The 19,878-nt window shown below is 47.1% G+C and overlaps 1 protein-coding gene across 2 annotated transcripts in view; it reads right to left on the minus strand.

The window, feature by feature from the left end:
• Positions 1-19,878, minus strand: part of dpy19l3 (dpy-19 like C-mannosyltransferase 3) — a 39,054-nt gene that overhangs the window by 8,316 nt on the left and 10,860 nt on the right. For both annotated transcript variants that reach the window (XM_064337326.1, XM_064337325.1), the window contains 11 exons: positions 18,549-18,672; positions 15,631-15,765; positions 15,033-15,164; positions 13,149-13,250; positions 12,958-13,031; positions 12,436-12,594; positions 11,443-11,559; positions 10,922-11,033; positions 10,521-10,577; positions 9,900-9,982; positions 485-617 (listed from right to left, as the gene is read on the minus strand). In XM_064337326.1, the coding sequence (XP_064193396.1) occupies positions 485-617; positions 9,900-9,982; positions 10,521-10,577; positions 10,922-11,033; positions 11,443-11,559; positions 12,436-12,594; positions 12,958-13,031; positions 13,149-13,250; positions 15,033-15,164; positions 15,631-15,765; positions 18,549-18,672 (1,228 nt within the window). The remainder of the gene's footprint in view (positions 1-484; positions 618-9,899; positions 9,983-10,520; positions 10,578-10,921; positions 11,034-11,442; positions 11,560-12,435; positions 12,595-12,957; positions 13,032-13,148; positions 13,251-15,032; positions 15,165-15,630; positions 15,766-18,548; positions 18,673-19,878) is intronic.

Here is a 19,878-nt window from a genome sequence, read left to right on the forward strand (position 1 = left end):
AAGGTATATAGGAGTGGTTTACCTGTCTCAGGGTATATAATAGTGGTTTACCTGTCTCAGGGTATATAGGAGTGATTTACCTGCCTCAGAGTATATAATAGTGATTTACCTGTCTCAGGGTATATGAGTGATTTACCTGTCTCAGGGTATATAGGAGTGATTTACTTGTTTCAGGGTATATAGGAGTGATTTACCTGTCTCAGGGTATATAAGAGTGATTTACCTGTCTCAGGGTATATATGAGTGATTTACCTGTCTCAGGGTATATAAGAGTGATTTACCTGTCTCAGGGCACACAGGTGTAATTTACCTGTCTCAGGGCACACAGGTGTGATTTACCTGTCTCAGGGTATATAGGAGTGATTTACCTGTCTCAGGGTATATAAGAGTGATTTACCTGTCTCAGGGTATATAAGAGTGATTTACCTGTCTCAGGGTACACAGGTGTGATTTACCTGTCTCAGGGTACACAGGTGTGATTTACCTGTCTGGTCCTCTCCCTCAGTTCCCGGTCCTCGTAATGTGGGTGGTTAGTCAGGGTTCTTCCAGTGCACAGTTTGATCCCAGCTAGAAGCTGCATGCTCCCCGCAAACACCGCCTTCTTTGAGGTCTTGGAGCTTAAAAAAAAATAAAAAATAAAAAACATAACAGTTTTCCTTTTATTAAGTATCTTGCCTTAAAGCGCAATTAAACCGCAATTTAACAAAATATTAACGTTTTTCATCGTCTGTACACCATAAGAAGTCTCAACCGAAGCGTTATTAACCAATAAAACAAACTCTTCTGAAATGATTTTGTGGTTCTGCAACGCTCTCTGCAAAGCCTCATACTGTGTACCGTGTGTGCAACGCTTACATCACATTGTTTTATTAAATGCTTTGCTGTGGTTTCATTTCCAGTTGCTTATGTTAAATGTTAAAACAGCCCAGAAAGGGTTAGCAACAGTTGCTAGCGGTTATATTTTAGAAAATACACGTATCCATGCGTACAGCAGGTCTAGTTTTTTTTCTTTTTTTTTTTTTTGGTTAAAGAATGCCCGGTTGGTAATTTTAGATCAATTTAATTGAGCTCTTTACTGCTGGTAAAAGCTCGCTTCTGTAATGTCAATAAAATACGAAGAGAGGGGGAAATGTTTCTCTCCCCCTGCTTCACTGCAAACAACAGATGCTGTGGAAATAAAGATGAAGTTTTGCAGAGCTCCAAATGGCAAAGAGAAATAAAGACCAAAAATTAGCTATTTCCCGTAGCCTGAACACTCAGAATTGACTTGTTTTGCCTGAGACATCATGCACATAAATATAAATAATATGAAGTATTAGAACTAACTAGGTTTGCGTTTCTTCCTGTGTAGCAATTTCAGAGCTTTTATGAACTGGAAATGACAGATTTCTATGAAATCAATGAAGTTTTGATATTTTAAAGCTTCAGGTGAACTCATTTATCGTGCTAGTTAAGAGGCCAAAAATCATTAAACTGCAGTTTGCTAGCAATAAAACAGCTATTCATATAAGTAGCAATAATGAGATCCAGCTACATAATGACAGCTGAACACATAATATCCAATTAGCCCCAACTGTCAAAACTGTGTTAGCCAAATTGCCCTTAAAGCTGTATTTTTTGCAATATTTTTGCTTTTTTTGTATTTTATTTTACTCCTTTACAATGTTCTTTTAAATGTTTAAAGCATATTTGATAAAGCATGTTTTGATAAGGCGTACATAAAAAAATTACACCACACCAAGACTAAGCATAGACTAAGCTTATCCACCCTTCTGCATTAAAATACTGCACAGTGCCAGAACAGTGGACTGTACAGAGATTTCTTCGTAGCTAGACACCTTGACATCCGATCACAGCTGCGTTTACCCAGTTTGCCTTCCCTGGCTGAGTTCAGGCACGGTAAGACTGACTCTCTGGTAAACCGTGGTTAATACAGGCACTCAACCAGCGCTGATGAGCCGTGCTCTTACTGGATTTCTCATTTGTACACCGGAAGAATCCGGTTCAAATCTGCGTGGATTAATTTATAACTCCTCCGATTTATAACTCCTCCGATAACTCCTGTCCAAACACGGGCCCCCAGAATACGGCGATCAGCGGCAGGATTTTACAGAAAGAACAAACTCCAGAAGTACTTTTCTGAGGGTTTGCGATACTGGAGAAGGAAACAAAGGGATTTACAACAAGGTACATAATGGCACCGCCAAGGGCAAAGTTGAAGGAATGACCATCAGTCATTCCTTCATGTACAATAAAGCCCCACCCTGTAAAACCATAAAGGGCTAAATCGATTCGGGACAGTTACCTGAACATCTGCCGCAAGCTTACACTGGCATCTTAAAAAATATGGACTTGTTACACAAGTATGACATCAGTGTGAAACTGGCATTCACAATGAAGTAAGTCCAACTGGTAACACGTGTAATTTCTTCACCCACAGAGATATAGTGTAACTGTTGCGCATTCACAGTGCGATGGCCCGCCTGTTCCACACTGCCTGGGTGTGCAGGGTGGCTCTTGGGTTCATGAACAGGAGGAGGCTTGTGGGCGGAGCTTGAAAGAGAGGTCTTCAACAGAGGCAGACCTGACCTGTGCCCGATTTAACCGTCTTTCTCCCATCCTAGACTGACTTGTGTGTCTGCTCACACCCCCTGTCGGTTTTGACTTGTCGCACATCTCACGCCATTTTCCCATGATGCTTTTCACTCACCCCTTGCGCGCGCGTACAGAAGCGAGAGCCCACAGGCTTCCACACCTCACATTTTCATGTTTTTTTTGTAAATGTGGCTGCTGGTCTCCCTCGGGTGGCCTTCCCTCCGTCGTCAAGGCTTCGCGAGCCAGGTTGTGACAACAATTAACAATTCATAAAGAACCCGTAGAAGTTATTACACCACGCGAATATCTGAGCTTCATACGGTATGAGTGGTGATAAACAATTTGCTAGTTAGCACCGTCGCACACATTGTGGGGAAAAATGTGGTAATTGCGGTAAATTCGTTTTGAGATTCACTATCGCTTTTAAAAATGTATTTTGTACACAAAGTGTGAGTATTTAAACAGATAACAGGGGTGGAGGGGGGACTGAGAATTACAACAGTGCCACAGGTGCCATGGAAATGTGTGTACAAGCCCGTGAGGTGATATACACACCATTTTTTTTTCTTTGTATACAGCTTTTACATACCATCCTGTTGTTGCGGCAGCCACTAGCATCTCGTATAATTAGCTATACATGTTGACATGAATTATTCCAGTAGCCAACTGCTTCCTTGTGAAGTAGACAGCAATGCTTTGAATGTAGTGACTGGTCTATTTTTAATGAGCCAAAAGCTATTGTATAGTTATATGTATAGTGCCAGGCTATAGACAGATTAGGCTATATAGATAGCGCAGGCTATCCCAGGGGTTATCGGAATCCTGGCTACAAAACATGTGTATGCTGGTTTTTTTCCCAGCCAATCACTTTATTGATAGAGGTTCCCGAAAAAATGGTTAAGTGTTATCTCGCGATTTTCCCTCAAAAACTCAACACAAAGCAGATATGGCTTGCTGCCGCTTAGCACATCACAGAAAATAAAAACATTAGTTGATGTTCCATTAAATTCTGGGATGTGAATATAGGACATTTGTTCTTCATGGCACACATAGCGTTTTTTGACATACTGCAATGTGGCCTTAAGTTCCTTCGATAGGTATTAAAATGTTAACAAATTAAGAACAATTAGCAGCTTGTTCTCAATTGAGAAGTCGCAATTATGGCTGTAACAGAAACCAGAATAAACCTTGGGTCGGCAGGACTCAACTGTGTAACCAAAAAAGTTAACTTCATTATTTTGGGTGCAATGAGTACAGAACACCATAAACGAATAGTAAAACAGTGTCCTCTCTTGTGTTATCTCTGTACAGTACAAAAGTACAAAAAAGCAAAACAATGAGTAACATCAAATCCTCATGTGCTACCTTTTTTATATTTTTAAAAGTTAGGTTAAAGGAAGCTACGATGAACTCAGACATGACTAACTATGGAACCTCCAGTCAATTCAATGACAATAATACCAATACATTCCCCGCCCCCCCCAAAAAGCTATCTGGTTACCGTGACAACAATACACACATTTCAGTCACCCGCATGTTACGTGCTCTATCAGAGTCAAATGTGCCGTGTGAGAGTGAAATGTAGGCCACTCCGTATCGGAGTGAAATGTACTCTATCAGAGTGATTTAACACTATGGATTTTTGCGGTGGTACACATGAAAATTAAAAACCGTTGGGCGAGAGGAGTCTGCGCTGTAGCAACGGCGAGTGACTGAGTGGCTACAGATTATCTTTTCATTGCGTACAATTTAACATTTCTGGCACTTACATGACACTGGAGAGCCCCCAAAAAAATTTTGATAAGCGATATTTGAGATGGATGCCACGGCAGAAAATGCTCCGCTTTCATTCCGATTTGCGATCTCTGCCGCCGTCGCCTCTCCTTCAAGCGGCAATTACCGTTGCCGTGTCGACGCTTTCGTGCGGAAAGCGAGGCAGCACCTGCTTTCCCCCGGACAATAAAGAGCGCGCCCAATTATCTTTGCGGCGACCGCGGCTAGCCCCCTATATTTCACATCAGGTCACATTTGCGTGCGTTTGTGTACAGTTTTGCGGCCACGCACAAAACGGGACCTCACAAAACCGAGACCGGTGCGCTTTTATTGCATTTCACGTTAGCTAAATGCAGGCGTGTTAGCTAAATGACATTTAGGCGATACTAATAGTTTCTCTCTTACATTTTTTTTTCAAGGTCTTGGTTGTATTGAACTCCCAGAAAAGCTGATTGATTGTGTCCCAAAACATGGTAAAACATGTTTAGGTCCCATTAAGGAAAACCCACACAGCACCGTATTGGGAATTCCTGATATATATTTGTTAACAGTCAACATTTCAATTGAACTTTTGCTGAAGAATACATATGACTGAATGAAGCATCTGATATTTGATCAAACACATCTGCAATGACATATTCATGGTGATAATGACCACATCCTTCTTCATCTACCGCCAAAGTTTTATTTTTGGTAGAAATGTTTTGTTTTTTTTTGTTTTGTTTTTTTAAATTATATTCCCAGCAACAGACTGAATAAAACCAATGCACTGCAAACGGACACAAGGATTTCATCTCCTTGCCAAGGACTGGGGGGGGGGGTGGGAAGAGACAATTTTAACGAATAAAAATATAAATAAATTAAATCCAAAGGCTTTTGCAGGGCGTGTTTTCCGGGCTCTGGCAGAGACGCTAAAGGACGGGCTGAATGCTAAACTCCCCCCCCCACCCCCCCGGCCCCCCCCTGCACAGAGCCTGTTGCATCTTCTCTCTCGCCCTTCATTACATGCAGCTTTGGATTTGCCGGCTGGGGTCACCGTGGTTACGCTCTGATCCTCCGCAACCTTAATTGAGTGGTACGCGATCCGTCTCTCGGCCGCAGACAGTGTTTAATTAATTTGGCAAGGGAGGGACGAGCTAGGCCCCTCCAACTCCCACTGCATGCGGACCAGGACACTAACGTACGCCCCCCCCCATCCCCCCCACACACACACCCTCCCAGAAGCACAGATACTGGGGAATGAGGTGGCAAGCGAGATTAGCTTTTGGATACGAAGAGCAAACAAAGAAACTGTTTACGGCGCGACCTTGTCTCGGGCGCGTGGGTTATCGTTCTAAAATGGAGGTGAAACTCGGACGATGTTTAATGCAGGGTAATGAGGAGGCAGCTGAATCTCATATCCAGGGCTCAGAGCCACCCAATCTGCAGTCTGCTCCGCCAGGACACAGCCAAGCCAACCGCTAACCGAGCGACACAAATATTTATGAACCACCAACTGAATGACAATAAAGTTACCACCTAGCAACTATACGGCAGCAACAAAATAATAATATTAAATATCTTTAATATACCTTGGCTATAAACGCTGGCTTGGCTATACATATGATATAAAAAATACAACAAAATGCCTTTCCAAAGCCTGCTATTGCTGTAAAATACACAGCGTGGAAAAAAACTTTTCACAATGATGTCAATCAATCATGCAAGCTGGCTGTAAACACCATCTAGATTAAACTCTCAATGCCATGGACACAATTCCCCCTGGAACTCTCATTGGTTGAACCATCAGGCTCCTGTCTCCTGATGTTCTCATTGGTTGAGCCACTGGACTCCCGTGGCAAGGCCAATACCGGCTTCCTGATCCAATCAAGCTTCAGTGATGCCTGACAGTGAAATGAGCCTGACCTTTGACCTTGTGTTAGGCCCATCGCAGTGATACATACTGAATATTTATGCAGGAAGCCCCGTACGCAGCTAATATCCAATTAAGTTTAGGATTTGTGAGATATGTTATGCAAATGTCACTGCATGCTGGCCTATACCCCCAGTGACATTATAAAATTGATTAACGGAGGCCAATTAATATTCAAGGGTTACAGCCTCATGCAAACGCTAGACAGACCATGATGTGCATCTGCCAGTATCTGTGTGTGTGTGTGTGTGTGATTGGGTTTGTGTGTGTGTGTGTGTGTGTATTTGTGACTGGATTTGTGTGTGTGTGTGCGTGCGTATTTGTGACTGGGTTGGTGTGGGTGCGTGTGTGTTTGTGTGATAGTGTTTGTGTGCATGCATACGTGTGTATTAGTGATTCGGTTTGTGTGTATGAGTGTGTGTGTACTTGTGAGTGTTTGTGTGTGCGTGTGTGTGTGTGCACGTGCACACAGCAAACCTTATCAGCGACTGTCTGTCTTTACATCTTTTATCTCTACATAAAATTAATTTCCTCATCCAGCGCTGCATTTTGAGTCACAGCAGCCCCATTAAGGAGAACCCTCATCAGCTTTAAATATTACTGCAACACCAAAGACACCACCACCAACCCGGAGAAGGCGCACACTGCACCGTTTACCTCCATCGAATTCACTCAGAGCTCGTGCCCTGTCCCAAATGAACAGGGCCCACAAAACACCTTACCCTAGACCCCCGGATCGGTACACTACTTTGACACGGTATGATTTTGGGTGAAATCAATGTGACGGCAAAGACAACTGTGGATCGCCCTGGTCCGTTTGACACAGAATAAATAAAAGCAAGGATCAGAGACAGTCAAACTGATCTGAGATCATTACACTCCTTCTTACACAGAATGAGCCAGGATACAATTAAGGACGATGTAAAGTGATCCTGGAACAGGGATGCGCAAACTCGTTCAGCGATGACCACAACGTATCAATCCATGCTTTTCCGCGACCCCAAGCCGATGTCGTTTTCATTAATAACAATTAATCGACGATAAATTAAGCCGCGGACAATAGCCACGCTTCGTAATGCGCAAAAGCTAAAGGAAAGGACGAAGTTAGCAGGCAATTAATCAGAGAAAGCACAGCTGAATTAACAGAACTTAAGGCTGCAGCGAAGCGTGGGATAAACCCGCAGGATAAAACAAAACATTTCTTCTCATTAACATTACGGTCATCCTCAGTGAGTCTTCTTAATGGGACTTAACAGCCACTTAGCCATTTTCCAGTGGGGAAGATTAGCTAATATTTCAACGCAAGCAATGTTTCAACAATGTTTTTTTTGTCAAAAGCACAAAAAAGACCGTCGGATCACAATGATTAGCTAAAGCTTTTAACTTACGCTGTACGACCAATAAACAAGTTAATCAGGTAGAATCAGTATCTCGTGGAGTGCAGGGAATGATGCACCAGTCAACTTTAAAGCAGGCTTTAAAATACACTGTCAAATTCCATTCAATATAAAATGTGTTTTACCTCATTAAAATTTTTCTATTTTGCACATATTTGTACAAACACAGAATACCATTAACGAATACTAACGTTTTTTTTTCCCAAACAGGCCTAATTGCACTGCAATGTTGTTGTAGTCTACACGACGCCACAGCCAAAGTCTGGCTGGCCGATTCACGGTTTATGCACCGCTGGCCTGATAGACAAGAACGTGCTAGCCAAGCGAGAGCGCGTCAAGGACAATTATTACTAACGCCAGCTAAAGGATCTAATTGGCCGGATAGCACCAGCACCGGTTCGCCCCCGGTTCATATCACAGTGAGAAGCTTCACACGGGAACACGGAGAACGTGTTCAGCTGTCATTCATGCGCTTATCGGGAAACACAGTGAAAACGTCAGGTGGCGTAAAATGTCAGGTGGCGTAAAATGTCAGGTGGCGTAAAATGTCAGGTGGCGTAAAATGTCAGGGCTAATTAAGCAATTAAAGCCAGAAGTTGGTTTGAAAGCCAGAAATGGATGCGGCCCTCGTCTCCCACCTCTGTTTCAAAAAGAGACATTTTGGGGTGCGGTGAGGACCCTGGATCGCCTTGGGCGGGGCGGGACCCTGACCGGACGCCTTTGACTGATGGCGACGTCGCCTCAGGACAAGCCGCGGGGACGGGGAATGAAGTGACGGGTCTGGGGTACGCTGCCCCCCTGTGGTCACTCAGGACAGGTGCGGGTCCACATGAACCGGCCCCCGGCTCTTGCTCACCCGCACTCGGTTCCCAAGGGAACGCCAGACCACCAATGAGAGAGCCAGCTCAGCCCAGCGCAAAAAAACCACAAGCCTACCGCCGGCAGGTATCGGCAGAACAGCTTCGACCGGACTTCGCCAGACGCGATCGCAGCCGCTGAGACCCATCGACCGGGCCGAGCGGAGCACAGCTGGCGTGACTTTAGCCCGCGGTACCGGTCGTTCGCGGTACCGCAGCCCGCTAACCGCGAGGCTTTCCCAAGAAGCGCCGCGAGAAGAGACGCCACAAAAAAGGTTTCTCAGCCGCCGGTGAGCGGGAGAGGAAGCGAAGCCGTCTGCGAAGCGCCGACTTCACACGCAGAAGTCTCAGAAACAAAAGCGTCTGCGTCTGTGTGTGTGTGTCTGTGTGTGTGTGTGTGTGTGTGTGTGTGTGTGTCTGTTTGTGTGTGTAAATCTCCACCCAGCTCGTTTGGGTTTTTTTAGCCAAAGTCCCCAGCACAAACAAAAAAAAAAAAAAAAAAAAACTAATTTACATTGACTACTCAAAAACAGGCCCGCGCTGTGGAGAGGGAGCAGAACGAGCTCCGGAGCGGAACGCCAGGCTGACATTAATCACCCGACGAAAGGAAGGGCGTTAAACGCGAGGCAGGTGACGCCAAAAGCCGCGGCGAGTCCTACGTCTCTGCCAGGCTCTCTGACAAAGACGCAGGGCGCGCGGCTGATGGGAAAATTCCGACGGAGTCAACGTTCGTGCGGACGTAAATCGCTCTCCGGCGAACGCTCCCCGAACGCGGCGGCCCCCGCATTAGGACAACACAGGGAAATAAGACGCCGGTGGCTTTTTTAAAATTCCCATCCATTTTCAGAGGATTGGGTACTCTCTCCCGAGCCCTCGCCCCTCTCCCAAATCGGATTTGCGCGCGGGGGGAACCGCCGTCGTTTCGCAGCCTTTTCGGCCCGTTCGGAGCGCGGGGAAAAGGCGAAGCTCGATCGGGGGGGAATTTATTTACGGCGCCTTCAATCGCGCGGGTCCGGCGGTTCTGCCGCTTTTGCTCCACAGGCGGCCTCTCCCGGCACTGCCACCGCCACCGCGGCACCGGCACCCGGGCCGCTTCCAGATCCCCGGAGCCTCGGTCACGCTCCAAATCCAGCCCCGCGTTCGCACGCGCCGCACTGCAGAACCGCTAGCTGCTTCACGGAATTAACCGCGCGATTCCGACGGAATCAACCAGAGAATTCCGACTGAATCAACCGCAGAATTCCGTCACTTAAAAGTATATTTATTTAACACGCGGGGAGTGGATCAAATGTGTTCTACACGCAGCTAATCCCCCCCCAACTCCCCACCTCCCCCTGTTCCCGGACGGAAGGGAAGGAAACCCACCTGATCCAGGTCATCAGCTCCACCGTGTCTGGGTCGTAGAACTCCCGAAGCTCCGAAACTTCCTCCATGAGTTTGGGCCAGAACTTTGGATGCGGCAGGGGAAGCGGGGTAAAAAAAGAGCAATGAACACGAGGAGGAAGGGTCTCTGGGCACGAGAGAGCCATGCGCATCAGTAGCATCATCGCTAAGCGGAGGCAGCTTAACAAATCAACAAGACGCGACTGCGCCATGCATCTGCACCGGGCCTGTTTCTGACATGGACATGACTAACGCACTGGGCCTGTTCCTGACATGTACATGACTAACGCACTGGGTCTGTGTACATGACTAACGCACTGGGCGTCAATGCTGAAAGACGGCGATCCAACCTCCTCTGTCCATTCATGGAAATTAAATAATGGCTGTTCACGTACTGATTGAACAGTAGTGCATGACCAGTTGTGTTCACCAGCAGAGATCGATCGATTGATTGATTGATTGATTGATTGACTGAAATTCTTTATTGATCATTAAAATACAAGTGGCCCCTCTAGCCACAGACGCCCCAGATACAGAAATCATCAAAAGGATAAAAACACAATGAAGCCCAAATGCTTATTTCCATAACAGTGGATGCCTCACCTTGTAATAAAGAAAAGCCAGAATAACAATCGGGATGGTGTATCTGATCAGCCTTAGCTAAGGAAAAAAAAGTATAATGAGAATAAGAATACACAAAATGAAAAACACACCATTTAAAATGATCATCCTTTCATTTAAAAACGCCTTTTCACTTGAGTTACGTAAACTGTCACAACATCGCCATCTGGTGGCAGCATACGGTAATGTTTTTTTATTGTGAAGCTTCAAAGCCGCGCACTCAATAGCGAACCTCTCAGAAAGGAGTGCGCAGTACCTTTTGACACTACCCGAGGCACAATGCTATGGATCACAAGTTATCTGAGCACTGAAGGCTGGCAGCATCACTAGCACGGATGCAGTCAGTGAACATGGAGAGGGACCAGAGAAGGTCTTCTGTTTACCTTTGTCTGAGAGTGACAGCGGATCACCCTGAGGTAGAGGCCCCACAGCTCCTTACCGCATACGCCATAGGCCGCGAAGGCGCACATGTGACCTGTCCAGAGGTATTTCATTCTATGGACAGAGAGAGAGATAGAGAGAGAGAGAGACAGGGCAGGGAGAAAGAGAGAGAGAGAGAGAAAAGAGGAGGGGTAAGGGGGAGAGAAATAAAAAAAGAGAAAAGAGGGGGGAGGGAGAGAGAGAGGGGGGTGAGGGAGATAGGGAGAGAGAGAGAGAGGGAGGGAGAGCCCGAAAAGAATGAGAGACAGAGGAGAGAGAGGGAGAGTGTGGAGAGAATGAGGGAGGAGACAAGAGAGAGAGAAAAGCAGAGGGAGAGGGACGCGGAGAGTAAGAGAGAAAGGGTGACGGTAAGCGAATGAGAAACATGACAGAGCCGATTTGTCAGGGCCGCTCGCACCGATCGCTCCATCACACACTCCAAATTTCATCATCCGCATTCTAAGCGGGAACGAAGGAAACCTACCTCATGGTGCTCAGCGCAAGGACACCGAAACACACGGTGTGCAGCAGATTATAAGATACGTCTGGCCCAAGGCCGATTATCTCCTCCTCTCTCTGTGAACGAGCGCCGCTCGAACCGCTGAAAGGGAAAATGGAAGAAATGCAACCATTATAACTGTAACTGCGGTAAGAGTAACAGCAAATGGGCAAAACAACTGCACGCAGGCACGCATGTACTGTATGCTGTATCATATCTGGAAGGCAATGTGTTGGCAGATGATTGTGATTTGATGTTATTTTCTGAGATGTTTGGGGAGAGGCTGGGCCGCTTCAGGACTGAGGTTTTACTGAGTAGTGTCTGTGCAATCAGGAGGCCCAGATGAAAGATAGCGTATGATGGCTGGGAAGTAATTTTACAGCAAAATACAGCCTCTCTGAGAATTGGAAGATAGTCGGTAATAAGAGTATTGCAGCACCTGTGGAGAGTCAGAGAGTGTAAAAGCATCTGTGTTCAGAGCAGCAGTGTGGAGCAGTGCTCAAAGCGGCAGTGTGGAGCAGCAGTCAGAGCAGCAGTGTGGAGCAGTGGTCAGAGCAGCAGTGTGGAGCAGTGCTCAGAGCTGCAGTATGGATCAGCACTCAGAGCAGCAATGTAGATCAGCAGTCAGAGCAGCAGTGTGGAGCAGTGGACAGAGCAGCAGTGTGGAGCAGTGCTCAGAGCAGCAGTGTAGATCAGCGGTCAGAGCAGCAGTGTGGAGCAGTGCTCAGAGCAGCAGTGTGGAGCAGCGGTCAGAGCAGCAGTGTGGAGCAGTGGTCAGAGCAGCAGTGTGGAGCAGTGCTCAGAGCTACAGTATGGATCAGCACTCAGAGCAGCAGTGTAGATCAGCAGTCAGAGCAGCAATGTGGAGCAGTGGACAGAGCAGCAGTGCGGAGCAGTGGTCCGAGCAGCAGTGTGGAGCAGTGCCCAGGGGACTCATGGTAAGATGGTTGGGAGTTCCTGGGTTCCACCAGGGTGTACCTCAGGTTCCGTAGCCCCACCATCAGAAGCATTAGCAGGAGCACGCTGAGAGTGCAGAGGTAGGGGTACACCATCAGCGTCCCCGCCAGCCGCTCAAAGGTGTCCAGGGGCAGCAGGCCAAACGCCTCCTCACACAGGTACAGGTTGGCATCGAAATCTCTGAGGAAGAGGAGATCACAATGAGAGACGAGGTCAGAGGTCAGAGGTCAAGGCAGCGGCCAGGTCGCACAACTGCAGCACCCTTTCAATGCATCGACAGAGTACGCTACTCCCACAGCAGGAGAAGGGAAACCACATCAACAGGGTAACTGACCAATGACAAAAGCCTTCTTACATGCAGGAGACCAATCAACAGGCAAGCAATGGCCAATGACAAAAGCCTTCTTACAGGCAGGAGACTAATCAACAGGGTAGCAATAGCCAATGACAAAAGCCTTCTTACAGGCAGGAGACCAATCACCAGGGTAGAACTGGCCAATGATAAACGTGCACTCAGACGCAGGGGGCGGTGAGCACACCCACCTCGTGGAGCCAAAGCCGAACTTGGCCTTGATGAACTTGAAGATGTGCTCGTCCGATCTCAGTTGCAGCGCGGTCTGTGAAGGGGGAAGGGATCGCCATGTCAACGGCCACACGCCATCGGCGGGTTTACTGGGGGGGGGTGCGGTGGCAGGACTGAGGGAAAGCCTTGGGACGGGGGGGGGGGGGGTTACCTTGGTCAGATAGTTGAGGGTGAAGGTCAGGCTGAGGACCAGCACAGTGTGCAGCAGCAGTTTGGCGAGGCGCAGCAGCAGCCCTCCCGTCCTCAGGCCCCTCTGCCAGGATCACAAACAGCCCAGGTGAGCACGGGCCAGAGCGCAGCAGCGCCCTCTAGTGGATCCCTGCACACCTTCCCCACAGGGCTGCCAGATTTTGGAATTGATCAAAACCAGATGCGCACAGCTGGAAGCGTAATCGTAAAGGTTGTCAGGAACTGTTGGCCTGGAGGGAGGGGGGGATCTATGGGAGGGCCCCTTCTGATCACTACTGGTAAATCTGCATTCATCAATAAATCATAAATGGCGTCATTAATGCATTAATGGGTGGGGGCGGGGCTACGACCACCCCAATATTACCAAACAGGCAAAATAACCTCCAATAATAAAGCATGATGAATGATGATGAGAAAATTCATATCACAAAGACAGGTATTTCCTGCTGTGATTGGGATCAGTATTCTGAAGTATTTTCCCCTCCACCAGAAATGAGCAGTTCATCACAGTTGTTCATTTAATAAAGTTTTTGGTGCCCCACCAAAACCCCTCTAGAGGGCTGTAATTCTCAGAATCTATGCATTTCACCCCCCCAACCCCCCCAACCCAATATTCAAACTAAAAGTTATGCCCTTCCATAAACGTTTGTCCTTCGTTGTGACTTACATTTAAGTGCAAGTGAGAAAGTGATTTTCCTGCTCAACAAGCAGTTTGGCGAGTTGAGCAACCACCAAGATGAGCCCCCCAAAACGGTGCTCGTGAAGAAAAGAAAAAACAGAACAGATGCCTGAACGTGTCTGTGTTAAGTCAAAGCTAAGGATTAATGCCGATTGAATATCAGGCCTGTGTCTCTGACGTGTGTTTGCTCATCTTGGCCGATCCACAGCGCTGGCTTACACTGCGCTCACCGTCTGTTTACACAGCTGTGTGTTCACTGGAGGAGTGCGGGTGAAGTACCCGTTCAGAAAAGTACCGCAGCAAAATCCCGCTTCCTTCACCAGAACGCCACACTGTCACCACACCCACTGTAAAGGCTAATTTATACCGTGGTAAATGGTAAATGGACTGCATTTATATAGCGCTTTTATCCAAAGCGCTACAATGTGCTCCATTCACCAAAGTTAGGTTAGTGCTTGCTCAAGACACTTGACATGCAGGCGGTTGAGCAGCCTCCGACTGCAGACAATCGGTCTACCTCTGAGCTAATGCCCGTGTCACACTCTCAAAGTGTGAGACAAATTAGGTTGTGTTGGCATTTGTAGTTTTGCAACGGCCTGTGTGGAGGGTTCTGTTGTCTCTATGGTAACGAGATGCCAAACACTTGACCATTTTTTCCCCCCACATTTGCACATTTGTCCAATCGCACTGCATCACAATGTACTGATAAGGTGCGATTCTCATTACAGAGTGTGACAAAGTATGACGTGTCCTCAAAATAACCGAAATTATAGAGGCACACAAAACTTGGAAAAAAATACCGTGCAACACTTTTTTTCAATTGAAAACATGTTATTTTTGTCAAATGATACTAGTCAGAAGTGTTGAGCAATGAAGTATAAATTAGGCTTAACTTAAACAGAGCAGGGATAGGGACAGGATATCAGTGGTCCATTTACAGAAGAGATTCAAGTTAAGGTTAATTTAACTTCTCTGAAAAGGTCCTTTTCTCAAACCCCCAGCCTATGCTAGTTACCCTAGGTCAGTTAATGGTAGGGTGGACAGCCACGTCATCTCTTTTACCGCTGAGCGACAGACTGACTTTATCTGACACACCTGTGGCTCTGAGATCAAAGCCCCACAGGTGCGGCTGACCTGGCCTTGGCGACGCCGCGACTCCGCCCTCACCTGAAAGTGCCTGACGAAGAGGGCGGCCACGATGAAGCTGAGCACCAGGGAGCCCAGGATCATGGGATTGCAGAACTGCAAGGCCCACACCGACAGGAGGCTGGAGGCCTGCACCAGGTAGAGCGACGTCACCTGGTGTGTGGACGGGAGAGGGGTGGGGTGGGGTGTGGGGCGGGGTTACTGCCAACATCTCTCAGAGAAACAGCACCTCAGTCAACATTTAAACATCAGCTACAACCAAGAGCCCTCACGGTACGGCCAACGCACCGGCCAGAGTTCCAAAACAAACAGCACGGATAAAACAAGGGAACATCCAGATCTTTTTCACAGCCTTAGGCTGCAAAAATAAAATGTCTTTATTTAGCACCAGAGCGAGTGGCCAATTAATTGGCACGACCCCCTGCTGGAGGGGTCAAACTGCCGCACTCATTAGCATAGATCTGCACAGGAGAGCAAGCCGTCCGCGCCTCGCTAACTTGAAATTTTGGCGCAATTATGAGCCTTCCTGAGCTGTCAGACGCATTCTATTGGCTTTGCCTCGGCTACACGCTACCCCTGGTTAATTAGGGACTGAACCTGATACCAGGAGAGCTGTTACCTGCTCGGGGGGGACGAGGTCCAGACAGTCCAGCCCGAAGACGATGAGCGCCTGGACCAGCAGGATGAACTGATTGAACTGCCACGTCAGGCAGAAACAGAAGCTGGAGAGGAAGACCAGCCACAGCACCACTTTCTGCAGAGAGAGAGAGAGAGAGAGAACAGTCACAGAACCACTTTCTGTAAAGAGAGAGAGACCAGTCACAGAACCACTTTCTGCAGAGAGAGAGACCAGTCACAGAACCACTTTCTGTAGAGAGAGAAAGAGAGAGAGAGACCAGTCACAGAACCGCTTTCTGTAGGGAGAGACCAGTCACAGAACCACTTTCTGTAGAGAGAGAGACCAGTCACAGAACCACTTTCTGTAGAGAGAGACCAGTCACAGAACCACTTTCTGTAGAGAGAGAGAGACCAGTACAGAACCACTTTCTGTAGGGAGAGACCAGTCACAGAACCACTTTCTGCAGAGAGAGAGACCAGTCACAGAACCACTTTCTGTAGGAGAGACCAGTCACAGAACCACTTTCTGTGAGGAGGGAGAGGAGACCAGTCACAGAACCACTTTCTGTAGGAGAGAGACCAGTACAGAACCACTTTCTGTAGGGAGAGACCAGTCACAGAACCACTTTCTGCAGAGAGAGAGAGAGAGACCAGTCACAGAACCACTTTCTGTAGAGAGAGACCAGTACAGAACCACTTTCTGTAGGGAGAGACCAGTCACAGAACCACTTTCTGCAGAGAGAGAGAGACCGGTCACAGAACCACTTTCTGTAGAGAGAGAGAGACCAGTCACGGAACCACTTTCTGTAGAGAGAGAGAGACCAGTCACAGAACCACTTTCTGCAGAGAGAGAGACCAGTCACAGAACCACTTTCTGTAGAGAGGGGAGACCAGTCACAGAACCACTTTCTGTAGAGAGAGACCAGTCACAGAACCACTTTCTGTAGAGAGAGAGAGAGACCAGTCACAGAACCACTTTCTGTAGGGAGAGATCAGTCACAGAACCACTTTCTGTAGGGAGAGACCAGTCACAGAACCACTTTCTGTAGAGACCTTTAAGGTCTGCTTTATTCACCGTTCCACCAACCTTCACAAGACCTCAAAGCCAATTTTCCCAGAGAAAACAAAGAACCACAAACCCATAACCTGCACAAAACCCCAGGCACCAACAAGAAAACCAAAACATTCACTGAAAGAAAAAAAGAAACCAAAGACTTTCTGCAGAGAGACAGAGAGCCCAGTCATGAATGTAAATGCGCTAGATATATACAGTGCCTTGCAAAAGCACCCAGACTGGTGATCAATTCTCACATTTAACTGAATCACAAATGATACACTGAAATTTCATTCTGTTTGATATTTTATTTAAAAACAGAGAAAGTCAAAATAAATCATCTGAAGGAGCACTGGTCTTATGTCTGAAAAAATCTGAAGGAAAAATAAAAAACCGAAATTCAACCTCCATGGTCTGGGAGCTCCAAGTTTACACAGATGAAAACACTACCATAACGAGGACAGAATTACCTTACCGCTGACCTGTACCTGTGGAAATGATAATAACCCTGTTCTCTCTAAATAACTCTGAATAAAAATACTGTTCAAGGACCACTGGTCAGGCTCCAAGTCTGAGAAAAATGTGTAAAGATAAAGACTAAACAGCACTCTACACAAGCCAGAGATAAAGTAATGCAAGCACATAAGCTAGCAAATGGGCACAAAATAATATCCTGGTGTTTGGATACCGTAGTGAGCACCACTGGACCAATGGTCAGGAAACAGAAGCTGCATCACACCATCCGGATTCCGTTGAGAAAAGGCTCTCGAAAAGTTCAAAGCCTTCTGAGAAGCGTCCGAGGAGACTTAGGAAAGAAGCTACGGAGGGGCCAACAATCACGCCGGAGAAGCTACATGGTTCAGTGGCTGAAAGTGAAGTAAAGGTCAACAACCTCGAGAGCTCCGCGCGAAACTAGCATGTTGCACGGGAGAGTGGCGAGAAAAGAAAGCCCTTGCTCTAGGGGAGCCCTCTTAGAGCACGTCTGGAGTTTGCCGGAAAGCACGCAGCTAAGATGGGAAGGTGGGAAAATGTTTTGCGGTCTGGCAAGACCATGACAGAGCTTTTATTGGCCAAAATTCAACGTTCTATGTGTGGTGCAAAAATGGCACTGTCTGTGCCTCAAGAAAGACCATCCCTACAGTTTTTCATTTTCTTTAAAACATCTGCTGACAGAATTTTTAAAAATCATAATTATTTACTGTTAGAGCATATTAGTTTAGAATACAAATAATGATCTGAAAATATGAATATATATCATTAGTAATCCAGAAGAATTTGACAACTTTCATAGAGTGTGAATACTTTTCCAAGGCACAGACTACAAGTTGGATTGAAGACGTATATATTTTTTTTCTGCTTCAGACCCAGAACCCCCAAATGGCCAATAGCAGCCACTGTAAAGCCAGCAGGCTGTCAAAAACCTCTGTAAGTGTCTAAAACGTCCTTCATTGCACATAAAAAACTGTAAGGGCCAATGAAAAACGCTCTAAAACTGAAATACTATAAAAAAAAGAAATTCCAGAAAGTGAACTACCCCTTTAATATTATCGATGGGAATGTTAAAAGAGGCCTTGTATCCTGCTCAGGAGGAAAAATGATCCATTATTTGTTAGACCACACAGAAAATCCGTGGCTCAACTGTTGATAAATGGAGGTCTGTCCCATGTCTGCTGTCTAACGTCAGTAGCTGAACTCTGATCACTCTGATCTTTTTAAAGATGAGGGTTGGAAGTGGGGGATCTTGATGAGAGTGGAAGTACAGGATCTTTCTCACTCTAACCCTTATAAAGATGGCGGTGGAAGCGCCGGATCTTTCTCTCTCATGTGAACGGTGAGTGTGAGTGCACACTCTGAAGAGCGCTCACCTGTTGTAGAGGTCTCAGCCGGGGCCGCAGGTAGCAGGTGATGGCGGCGACTTGCAGGGCGAAGAAGGGCAAAGACCAGTTCTCCCTCAGCGAGATGGTGAACTCCACCCGCGTGGTGTCCACTCTGCAGCAGGCGAGCAGAGGGCACCGTCAGCTCCGTGCGGCCGCGCCGCGGCGTGCTAAACGCCCAAATCTACGCTCGCGCTCCCCGCTCCGCCCGACGACGGGGGGGGGTGGGGGACTGGGGGGGGGGCGAGGTGACGTTAAACGCATCTGACAGGGCGGCTGCAGCAGCGCACTGAAGCACACAGACTCATCTCCGCCAGGAGAACGAGAGCGGATCGTTTCAGCGTGGCCACATCTGCTCCACATGCTGTGTGTGTGTGTGTGTGAGTGTGTGTGCGTGTGTGGGTGTCTGTGTGTGTGTGTGTGCGCGTGTGCGTGTGCGTGTGGGTGTGCGTGTGTGTGTGTGTGTGTGCGTGAGAGTGTGTGTGTGTGTGTGTGTGAGTGTGTGCGCGGGAGTGTGTGTGTGCGTGAGAGTGTGTGTGTGTGTGTGTGTGTGCGCGTGTGTGTCTGTGTGCGTGTGTGTGAGAGTGTGTGTGTGTGTGTGTGCGTGTGCGTGAGAGTGTGTGTGTACGTGTGAGTGTGCATGTGTGAGTGTGTGTGCATGTGTGCCAGTGCATTCGCGGCCAACTACTAGCGGTTTTCAGGGCGAAAAGAGCAATTGCACATGATGGTGCACCTAGTGAATGTAAAAACTGATTTACCTGCTGATGACTTATCAGGTGAGCATTTCACATGATTTACCTGTTGATGTGTCATCAATTTGCACTCTCAGAAATAAAGGTCCAGCAGAGGTACATTACTGTCCTTTAAGAAACAAATTTAATTCATGAAAGGTACAATAATGTACTTTGGGTACTAATAAGAATGTTTTACAAGCAATAAAGTTACAAAAGAATTATTAAACCCATGGATAGGGGAACAATTTTATGTTCCTGTAGGGTACCACCCCAGTGACTGTTTTTCATGCACTTTTTCGTACATTTTTTATGAGAGTTCCTGCTGAGATTTACCCACTGATGAGGCACTAAGTCCGTTTTACTGGAGACCTACCTGTGGATTATGAGACAGGTGAGTGTAACGCCTGAGATTTACCTGTGGATTATGTGACAGGTGAGTCTAATGCCTGAGATTTACCTGTTGATGATGTCACAGGTGAGTCTAATGCCTGAGATTTACCTGTTGATGATGTCACAGGTGAGTGTAGCGTGTGAGTTTTACCTGTTGATGATGTCACAGGTGAGTCCAATGCCTGAGATTTACCTGA

The sequence above is a fragment of the Anguilla rostrata genome, chromosome 5 (genome assembly GCF_018555375.3).
Source record: "Anguilla rostrata isolate EN2019 chromosome 5, ASM1855537v3, whole genome shotgun sequence".
In the NCBI taxonomy this organism is placed as follows: Eukaryota; Metazoa; Chordata; class Actinopteri; order Anguilliformes; family Anguillidae; genus Anguilla; species Anguilla rostrata.